This window comes from Sebastes fasciatus, chromosome 6 (genome assembly GCF_043250625.1).
Source record: "Sebastes fasciatus isolate fSebFas1 chromosome 6, fSebFas1.pri, whole genome shotgun sequence".
Lineage (NCBI taxonomy): Eukaryota > Metazoa > Chordata > Actinopteri > Perciformes > Sebastidae > Sebastes > Sebastes fasciatus.
The window spans coordinates 13,800,101-13,811,228 of record NC_133800.1 but is presented as its reverse complement, the minus strand read 5'-3'; the positions used below and the strand labels follow the sequence as shown (position 1 = coordinate 13,811,228).

Sequence of the window (11,128 nt, the reverse complement as noted above, 5' to 3'; positions counted from 1 at the left end):
CAGGACTGTGTGGGTGTGTAAAGACTAATTGATTGTGATAATTGATTAAGTATTTTTTAAAGAAAAAAGTCTAAATTCTCTTGATTCCAGTTTCTTAAATGTAAATATATTCTGGTTTCTTAATCCTCTATGACAGCAAACTGAATATCTTTGAGCTGTGGACAAAGCAAGACATTTGAGGACGTCATCTTGGGCTTTGGGAAACACTGATCGACATTTTCTGACATTTTATAGACCAAACAACTAACTGATTAATCAACAGATGTATTGACAATGAAAATATTTAGTTGCATGCTTTTTGCAGCACAATGAGGTCCAAACATCTCAGTTTTAATATCTCATTGGGAGGTAGGAACTATGACCAAAGAACCAGAACAAGAGGTCTGTTTCACAAAAGTTTTGCAAGCTGATTGACATGGTAAAAAGTAAGTGGTCTTTATCTGTGGTGGAAAAAGTACTCAGGTCTTTTACTTAAGTAAAAGTAGCATTACCACAGTGTGAAAGTCCTGAATTCAGAAGTTTACTTAAAAGTACAAAAGTATTATCAAAATATACTTAAAGAACCAAAAGTACTCATTATGCAGAACGGCCCATTTCAGAATAATATATACAGTATTATTGAATTATAATTCTTGATGCATTAAAATTTACATTACTTTAAAAAGTACAATATTTGTCAGTCTGAGATGTAGTGGAGTATGAAGTAGCAGACAACAGAAATACTCAAGTAAAGTACAAGTGCCTTAACATTGTACTTAAATTCAGTACTTAATTAAATGTACTTAGTTTCTCTCCACCACTGGTCTTTATTAGTCAAACATGTTAAAATGAGAGGAAATTTGTTGCAAATTTGTTGAAATGGGCCTCAGGTTGCTCAAAAAACTGACGTCCAGGACATCCTGACAGGGATCCCGCAGAATATGGAAGAGGAGTGCAAACACAATGATCGAAACACATTTTCACATAATGAATGAATCACAGCAGTCGGACACGTCTTAAAATGAAACCGTCTTTATTAAGTAACTTTAATATCAGAAAAATAAAACTCTTAAATTCTCTTTACAGCAAATATATAATATCAGTGCTTTGGCCGCAATAACTTAAAAGGCCGTTATAAAATATAGTCTGCTTTTAAACTCCTGACTCAATTTGAAGAATTTATATGCCATAAGACTTCCCCTACATATACATAACAAAAGTGTAGTAAAATTAGCAAATACTTTGAACTGTTGGTACAGCTTAACAATATATGTATTTATATAGAGATAACCTAAGATACATTTTACAGTATACCGTTCTTAATTTGGTGGCGTACAGACATGACAGGCAGCTTGAATCCTTGGCCTTTTTACAGTTGCAGTGTGACGTTTTACATTGGCGGTACATTATGAAGACATGCTCGTGATGCACATTCCATTTTCCACAACGGCAGCTATCAATACTATTATCATCAATACTGTAAACTAATAACTAGACTACAAGCAGATAGCATTGACATACTCTTCCTGCAACATTTCTGGGTTTCCAACTCTTCATTCACTTAAATCACTCGGAAAAAAAGTTTTAAAAAAAATGTAAAATCTTATTGTAAACATTTTAATATAGATATATTTATGTATATATATGAAATGTAACAAAATAAAAATAAGTTCTGTATATTTATCAGTCATTAACAGTAATATCGTATAATACATACACAAAAATGTCAATAGATTCATGTCAATAAAGTGAGGGCCGACAGTGTATTGCAATCCCTCAGAGAGAGAAAGAGAGCAAAGAGAGATCAACCCTTTGTAGAGCTGAGAGAATCAAATCAAAAGGACGGAGAGGAGACCCGAGGGGGCAGAAGCAGATGGTTTTTTTTGCACTTTTGGGTTTGGTTCCATTTCCTCGAGAAAGCTCAATCATCCACGAAAGAAGACGATATTTAAGAAACAGAGCCAAGCGATAGAATAACTCCCAAATACTGTTTACAGCTGGAATGCTAGACGGACTGCGGTCCAATGTCCACAATGTAAAGCAACAGCATTGACCTCATGTAGTGTCAGCACAGTCCAAGATGAAATCATTCCAGCTGCTTCCCCTTCGAAAAATGTCCGTCATTCAAACCTGTAAAACAAAGTCTAGCGACACTGGTGTTTAAAGCTAAGATTTGAGATGATTTCCACCAATTTGTACCTTTTCTTCACTTTCCAGGAGGAACGGACAGACGCACACATTGAAGGGTGGGGGGGGACAAGACTCAGACTGTTTTTGGAGTCCAAACTTGTCAATAGTGTGATAAGATATGGGGAAGGCTGTGCTTAGTAGGGCACAGGACAACAGCAAATGCGCTGATGAGGCATGAGAAGCAAAGTGTGTGCCATCGAAAACATGAATGCATTAGAGCAGGTAATGAAGGTTAACCCCGACTGAAACGTAAAAACGGAAGGGATGCGTCTGTCTACAAGTTTACGCCCAAGATAGTTTGAGCTCTGTAATTAAAACCCGAGGAGTTTAATTTATCTAGTGCTTCCTCGAGTAGTTAACATACTGAGACGATTTTTGCATAGGCCTGGTAGACGAGACGTGGGTGGCCGCCGTCTCAATTTTGCATCCCAATGGAATTATTTTGCTGACTGCTTACCAACGAGGACATAAAATGGCTGTGACGAGACGGCCACAGGGTGGAGCAGTTCAAGTGGAAGGATACTATAGAGATGAAAAGTGTGTTGGGGATTTGTTCCAGATTACAGCTGTCTTCATAGTAGTTATTCAGAGAATATCAGCCACCTTTGGGCGAGGTTTTACTATTAACTAACCATATTTATACAATCTACAAAAGTGACTGTAATACAGGGGTGGAGGAATGTTTCCAACGGGACAGGCTGTGCATATCTTTCTGGCTGAAAACCAGCACATGGTTTCCCCAAACAAGGATGAAATCGAGAAATAAACAAAAAAAAAGGCAAAAAAAAAACAATGAGGGAAAAAATACGGAAACAGAAATCAACTAAATGGGAGTGTTTGGCGCTAAAAAGATAAAGCAATAGGTGGTAAACAATTTAGAAAGGCTCAACAAAAATAGGAAGCAAAAGAAAACATCCCTGTGATATAACCTTTGTTCCACCAAGATGCGTTTAAGAGATTGAACAAATACATTAAGACCTCGTTCTGTCAGCTTGTGTTTCCTTCGAGCCAAGATCTGGAGTTTTAGATAGTGTTGTCAGTTAATTACAGGCTTTTCCAAAAAGGCCACAGGTTTGTTTTAAGACAGAGCAACACTGTGCTGAACCAGTTGTTTCTTTTTGTTTACTCAGAACGGAATTAGGCACAAGTTTACCGTAAACAACTTTTTAAAAGTAGAAATGGAAAGCCACGTGGCAATACTGAAGTGGGGTAACATCCCGGTACTCTACAAAAAGGAGTTACCCACTGGTTGGTTCTAGTCGGGGAAGGAAAGAGAGGCAACATGAGGTTGCCATTGGAGTGTGGCATCTTTGCAGTTGCGGGTTTGACCCACTTGGGTGTGTTTGCATGCGTATCAATATGCTGTTAATATCAGCGATACTCAAAAATTCAGATTTATGATCTGGAGCATGTAAACATCATATCCTGTTTAAAGTAGCCTGATCATATTTACGCAAATTATCTGGGATAGAGTGGCATTTGCCAGAGCAACGTGTACATTATATCCAGTTTACTGTGGTAAGCATTAAAATTCTGAGTTGTAACCAGGAGAATACTATTAGTTTATACATATTCATACGTGGGACTCACTATATGTAAACATGCTCACGTCTTTTTGTTTGCCGTGGGCACAATAATTGAGAGGCAAAGGGGCTGGGCCATATGTCAGCACATAAAAACATCTGTAGCAGCAATTTGTTTTTGTTTTTTTAAATGGACTAAACTTTTGAGATGTAGACAAAAAAATAACTTTGACCCAAAAGTCAACATTATGTATCTAATAGAATTCAAAGTACATTTAAAAATTTTGATAAAATATTAGGTAGGCAGAAACTGATAACTAGATGCTTCAGGGAGAAGAAAATGTAAATCAAAAAATCATGATGAGCAAAAAAAAATACATATCCCACCCCACCCAATGCTACACAGAGGGCTTCCGACCCTCCCGTTGATCAATCAATCAATCATGGAAGAAGACTTCACAATAGCAGGCACATGAACGGGCTGAACACCCTAACCCATGCCCTAAATACAGATCATTCCTAATTCACCTATTCTTCCTCACCTTTGTCAACCAAACACCAGCTTGGACAAAACAGGGGTGAGGACACAACTAGACACTGATTCGGGGTCAGTTTTGTAATTTCCCCACACATGTTATGAACTGGAAGTGTTGGGGAGGCCGATCCCTCATCAGCCATCAACGTAAATGGATTAAAATCACATGTTGCGGAGCTGAATGGCCTGTGTGACCGGGGACAGGCACACAGGGCAAACGGCGTCTGGACCCTGGCATATATGGGTGGCACAATCGAGACAGAAGAGGTTATGGCCGCAGGGAACCAAGGCAGCGATCACCTGGTTATCCAAACAGTGGATGCATATCTCCTGTCCTCTCACTGCTGATGCGAGCCCTGGGCGAAAGGAGAGGGACGATTCAGGAGGGGAGGAAGAGGAGGCGGTGCTTTCACTGGAAGAGGAGAAGGCCGAGCTGTAAGAGGGGACCCTGTGGGCATCGAGGCCCCCGGCCGAGCCGAAGGGCCCTCGGTGAACTCGCTGGGCCAGAGGGTGCTCCAGGGCTTCTGTCCCAGAGAAGGTCGGAGAGAGCCGGGGTGTCCCAGGCTGGCTGGTCTGGAGACATCAATGATAAACAGTCATTAGATGACATGAACATATATCTTATCATCTTAAAAATTCCTGTTTAGGATGCAAAACAAATGTTTCTTGAATTTCTTAAACAAACAATGTAATGGATCATTGATGCATTTTCTGAGCTGTCACTGCACAGACTTTGTCATTGCTCTTTTCAGAAAAGGGGTAACTGTTAGCAGTAGATACAACTGCCACAAGCCAAACATCTTTGTTAAAACTGAAACGTGTGGAGCACGACCAGCTGCCCAATCTGTGCAGCTGTCCAGGTTGAGGTTTACATTACTGTTACTCAATGAAATAAGCTAGCTCACAGGATTTATGTATAGCAGCACTGACAGGTAAAAAAAGCAAAAGCTGAAACTTTGGAAAACAGTTTGTTTTCAACAGTGAGATGATCCTAACAGAAGCAAAAAACCTGTATGCACCTGTTGAATTTAACCTACCTGAGATTGACGCGCATCGAAGGCCTGGGAGGGTTGGTGGTCCACATAGGGGCTCCAGATTTGTGGCTGTGCAGCAGGGTGCGAGGCTTGGGCAGTGGAGATGGTTAACGGGTCAAATCCTGAGGAAGAGCATCCGCCTCCAGCTCCACCTCCCAGGCTGATCAGCTCCTCAGACCCCACAGGAAGAAGGCTATCGCCAAACCAGAAACTTGTACCGCCGCCATTACTGTTGTTGTTGTTAGCGTTGGCATTGAACTGACAGGTTGGGCTTAAATCTGCCACCCGGTTACCATTACCGCTGCCGTACTGAGAATCAGCTGAGCTGGAGCCGCTGCCTAGGGAACTGGAGCTGTCGTTGCGGTAGGTGGAAGACATCCTGACACCACTGTTAATATTGCTATTGATTCGCTGAGTACCGTTGACGCTCACTGGCAGCAAGCCGCTGCCGCCGCCGCCAACACCACCACCACCACCACCACCAGCAGCAGCAGCAGCAGCAGCACCACCACCACTCGGTGATGATGCACCTGCATGAAGCCATCCGGCCTCCCCCAACCCAGCTGCTGCTGCTGCTGCTGCAGCAGAATTCTCAAAGCTGACATCCGTCCCGTTGAATTGAAAGTCGTTGTTGTCTACACCAGGAGCCTCAATGCCTCCGCAGCTTCCTGTGCGGAGGGCGATGTGCGCCTCTATCTCATCCCTCGCCCGGTCCACATTCTCCGGCATCCCGGTGACCTCGAACACTGGCTCTTTGTCACGACTCGGCGTCACAATGTAGGTGTGGGTCTGCTGCTGAATACGTTTGATGGTTGCCCCTGAAAAATATGACCAGACCAAGAGAGTTATACTTAAACACGTGTCAGTTGAACACCAAGTTTAAATAACTGCTCTGGTCACATGGCCTCATGAATGTCAAGAGTTCACCATTTAATTTAGTTTGACGCATGATATGCGTGACAAATCCGGAGAATATATACATCTGAGCATAGAGAAATGGCACACTGAAGAAAAGAAGAGAATAGTTAAGAGTCAAAATGAAAATAGGTAAGTATTAATAGTGCTGAATACATTAGCTGGAAAACAGATCTCTGTATACTGTCACTTCTTAACTACAGCTTGACCTGAGTGTCTGAAGTTGACAAATTAGCCCAAGCTGAGCAATACTAAAGACACAGTCACATTAACAGCATTATATATTTTCAGTAGAGACTGTTTTTTTCTGACAATATCTAACATTGAAATTGGAAGAAACTCAGCTGTGCAATAATTATAGCGCTGAACTGCAGGCGGTCTTGGTGACTCAGCTGGCTAAAGCGCATACCACCTACTGTAACCACAACACCATGAGTTTCAGCCTCAAGTAAGAACCTTTTCAAATGTCAATACTATATATTTGAAAAAGACTGGATAACCAGAGTGCATTAACAAAAATAATGTGCTACACTGAATGGGCAAGTAACAGGCACACCAAATATTTAATATTAAAATTCCACACTGCCTCTTGCGTCTGTGTGGCACAGCATTTCCTTACCATTTCCAAATTGGTTGTCAGTCATTTTGACTTGTTACCTCACCCTCTCTAGCCTAATGGCACATGGTTGAGAACCGCCGCACTTCAATTTACAAATCAACCCCAGGACTTTGTGACACTGAGGTGGTAATGTCACCGGGGCAAGGGGTTTAAAGACTCGGTGAGAGCAAAAATGTAACCTTCGAGTAAAGCGGAGCATATTAAAACTCTTCCAGGAGCTATAAGCAGCTTAAGACACACCAGTAGACAATTTACTATTTCCTTATACTGCTCAGAAAAACAAAACGCTGGTACGTATAGGCTACTACAGTAATGTGGCTAATTTATTAGTCAAACACCAAGCAGAGCGTTACTTTCATAGTAAAAAACTAAATATGAACAAAATCACCTGTTACATTTCCTACCACCCCAACCCTCAATTTCATAGTATGAAAATCATAAACTCAATTGTTGTTTTTCCATTCATACTAAAAATAACTATTAAAACAAATGCCAAAGCTAAAATATTATGAACTTTCTGTCTTTGCAACATTAATTACAGCAACTGGAGCAAACAACGTATATCTGCATACAGGATGAATTAAAAAGACCCACCTTTGGGACCCACGACCAGCCCTACAACACGGTATGGTACCCGCACCTGTAGGGTTGAAATGATACAGGGTAACTACACACACTTTAAATGACAGACACAACCAAAAACATTAAACACAGAGAGCTTCCTTTATAAAAACAAATGTGCTTGGATGTTATCATACACAACACTTAGATATTATAACAACTGCACTTAATAGAGCTGATCAGTGAGGTTCTGAAAGAGAAAATAGCATTCATAATCTTAATAGAGGATTTTGATTAGACATAATGTCGTAACCATCAAAGGTAGACTAACCACAAGCTATAAGATTGTGGTTTATGCTCCTGTAGAAGCCACAAGTCCGTATGATATCAACCTTGTTTTAAAACACATTATTTGCTTTGTCATGGAGAAGTATTACATTACCCACAATCTTAAGTATAACATCTTTGGTGGAGTCTGCGGTTACCATTGAAATGCAGCTCCATGGTCTGCTCCCAGATTTCAAAACGGACCAACATGGTGGTTTGTCTGGACACTTCTCTTATATTACAAAAATAGTTCATCGAAATGTATTTTTGAAAACAAGTAGTTGCGAAATCTGTCATCATTTTAGATAGACTACGGTAGTTTAAAGTTTTTGGGGAGTTTCCAGAGGCGGCGAGTCGTCATTCGCAATGGTTTATGGGATGAGTAGTTCCTTCTCTCATAATTATGTACACAGTCTTGTTCCATTTTCCTTATTTTTTTTTATCAAATGTTCTCTAGTCACGATTCATCTCGTAGTTGGTTGGCTTGGATCCATGCTTAAAACTCGTTATATAAATTACTTTCTAATTTCACTTCCGGTTCAAAGAGTGGGCGTTCACTGTTGCGTTCTGTGTGATTCACTGCATAAGAATGTCTGTTTCATACGTTTAACACTGAATTCATAATCATGTGCTTGCTGACCTGAATGGTCGTCTGTCCAGGTAGAGAGGGGGTCCCTGGACCGGTTGCAGCAGCCAGAGGACCCGTCTTGTTTCGAGAGGCTCTGATGAGGGAGAAGTGCTCGGCCGCAGACAGGATCTCTCTCTTAGCCATGGCCACGTCTTCTTTGCGCCCTGTCACAACAAAGACAGGCTGCTCTCCCCTCACTGGTGTCTTAATGTAGGTGTTGGTCTTGGCTCGAAGTGCCTTGATCTTACAGCCTGTCAAGGACAAGAGAGAAGTGAGGCAAAGAATGACTGGAACATTGGATTCGTCATTTCTGATTCACTTTTAAAAATGTACCACATTTATATTACATACACATAATATTAAACTTTGATGTTGAACTAATAAAAGATTATGGCATATGCAATTTCCAGTCAATAATGCCATTTAAAAGTTGCATAGCTATACATTAAATATTCCTTTCAGCTGTGGTTGAGAGTCCAGCATCATTACCAGAGCCATTTCCTGTTGTTGTCAACACTGCAGACTGCACCCTCCCCCAACTGCTCTCAAAGACGACATAATAACACTCTCCCAACCCTACCATTGTAAAGTTTATGTAAAACACCCAGATAAATGCTTTGACTATCGAAGAAAAGCCGGTCGTGTTTAGTTGAACTCAGTAGTCTTGGGTTATGTCACTGGAGCTAACTATAACCTACAGCTGATGTGGCAAAGCAATGGTGACCCAACACACACACACACACACACACACACTGCTCTTCATGTTCTCCTCCTCAGAGACAAAGACAAGCCTAGTTTAGTTTAGCACGGCCAGGCACGGCTCGGTGTCCAAGAAGCACAAACACAAAACATCCGTAATACAGACAGACTGGGTCTGTCAAAGCAAGAAGACCAGAGGTGTCCTGCTGCTTCATAAAAACGTGTGATGCAAACTTTTGTTGTAGGGTGGTGTTGACCCAGTTAGCAATGCTACGCTAAGCTAACTGCTCTCAAGCTATCTGTTGTTGCTGAAGAAGCTAAATGACAGTTAATTGTAATCGTTAATTGTCATGTTTTAATGTTTTAATGTTTAAACTATACACAAAGTATAGTTTAATGTTTAAACTATACACAGATGCTCAAAATGTTCCATAGCTGCTTTCAAGCTAACTGTTGTTGCTGAAGAAGGTTTAATTGTAATTAATTGCAGATCATTAATGTTTAAACTATACACAAATGCTTTAAATATGACATAAAAAAATATAACTTGTAAAAATGTCTGGTAATTATAAGAAAAATACTATTAAATGCTGGTGACAACAATAAGTTAGCTACTAGCAATTAGCATTACCACTTGAGACAAAACAAGCTTTAATTTAACCACATATTTAATGTATCTAACGTTCAAACGTTATTTTCTGATCATTTAACTAGTTTATTACATTTACAACCCTGTTTTTACTCTTGTGTTTATCTCATTTAGCTCTCTTTATACTGCTGCACACCAAGTGTTCATCCCACACTCCCATTAGCATCTTAACGTTAGCTAACTAACAATTAGCATTCCCACTTAAACTAAGCTGTAATTGAACCACATATTTAATGTATCTAACGTTCAAACGTTATTTTCTGATCATTTAACTAGTTTATTACATTTACAACTCTGTTTTTACTCTTGTGTTTATCTCATTTAGCTCACTTTTTACTGCTGCACACCAAGTTTCCATCCCACACTCCCATTAGCATCTTAGAGCTAGTGGAGCTAACAGACCCGTGTCAGTACCGACATCCCCGACTCACCCTGCCGGCCCACGATCTCCGCGACGTGCTCGGAGCTCGGCACCGCCACACACTCCGTGGTGTTGACGCTCTTCCTCCGGGCCAGCATTGCAGCCTCCTCGGCCTCGTAGCCGGACGACTCCCCGCCCGGGTACACCACCACGCCGGGCGGTAGCATCGCCATGCTGCCGCCCGGTGTCGGTGGTAGGAGCCCGGTGTCATCCAGCTCGTCTCCGTTGTACAACAACACCGTTTCGACGGACGGCGGCATCCCGGAGGAGCCCGGTGGGAGGTGGTGGTGGTGGTTGCGAAGGTGGTGGGCCTGCTGCCCTAGCAACGAGGAGTCGTCGTCGTTGGCTACAACTTCTGTCTCCTCGTCCTCCGCTGCAGTCCTTTCATCTCCCGAGGAGGGCGGCCGGTGCAGCGGCTTCAGGTCGAGCACCGTGCCGAGCAGGTTGAAGTGAGGAACCGGGAGCTGGTGGTGGAGGTGGTGGTGGTGATACGGGAGGCTCTCGTCTAGTTGTTCGGTGCTGTGGTGGCTCTGGGCTCCGCCGTGGTGCTCCTCAAGGCCCATACCGGTGAAAGCGTGCACTAGCGGCGGCGGCACCTCGGACTCTCCCTCGTCGGCCTCCAGCAGAGATGTGCTACTAGGCATGATGCAAATAAAACTTTGTTATAATAATAATAATAACGGCGTTAAACGGAAATCAGATTTTGTTTTGGTTTTACACAAAAGAATAAAAAGCGACCAGCGCCTTGTGGGTTGAAATGTGAGGCTTTTGTTTTGTCTCTTCCAGCTCTCCATGCAGCCCTCCCTAACACTGTAATCTCGTTCTGCTGTGTTCACGCGAGACTTTGTTTTGGGGTCAGACGTGTATTCAAGACTGTCAGACAGACGCACTGAACGCGCATCTATATTTTTTGGTTGCTATATGATCACAGTGACAAATACAGTAATGCATTTGTCCTTATTAATCTAATTTTAATTCTCGCCAGATTACACATTCACAAGTTTACCCAAAAAAAGCCTAATTTCTTTGTATTTTTTATTTTTTTAAT

General features: G+C 41.8%; 1 protein-coding gene across 1 annotated transcript; it reads right to left on the bottom strand.

Annotated features, from left to right (window-relative positions):
• Positions 1 to 995: 995 nt before the first annotated feature.
• Positions 996 to 10,881, bottom strand: LOC141769067 (RNA-binding protein MEX3B-like). The gene is made up of 5 exons (XM_074637740.1): positions 10,091 to 10,881; positions 8,324 to 8,562; positions 7,390 to 7,435; positions 5,265 to 6,079; positions 996 to 4,800 (listed from the first exon to the last, which is right to left on the bottom strand). The coding sequence occupies exons 1-5, from the start codon at positions 10,722 to 10,724 to the stop codon at positions 4,390 to 4,392; spliced, it is 2,145 nt and encodes a 714-aa protein (XP_074493841.1). The 5' UTR covers positions 10,725 to 10,881; the 3' UTR covers positions 996 to 4,389.
• Between the last annotated feature and the right edge of the window lie 247 nt (positions 10,882 to 11,128).

Coding starts and splice junctions, on each gene's coding strand:
- LOC141769067 (XM_074637740.1), bottom strand. CDS start 10,724: ATGCCTAGTAGCACATCTCTGCTGGAGGCCGACGAGGGAGAGTCCGAG. Junction 7,436..8,323: donor CTGGACAGACGACCATTCAG/GTCAGCAAGCAC, acceptor TCAACCCTACAG/GTGCGGGTACCATACCGTGT. Junction 6,080..7,389: donor GCTGGTCGTGGGTCCCAAAG/GTGGGTCTTTTT, acceptor CATATTTTTCAG/GGGCAACCATCAAACGTATT.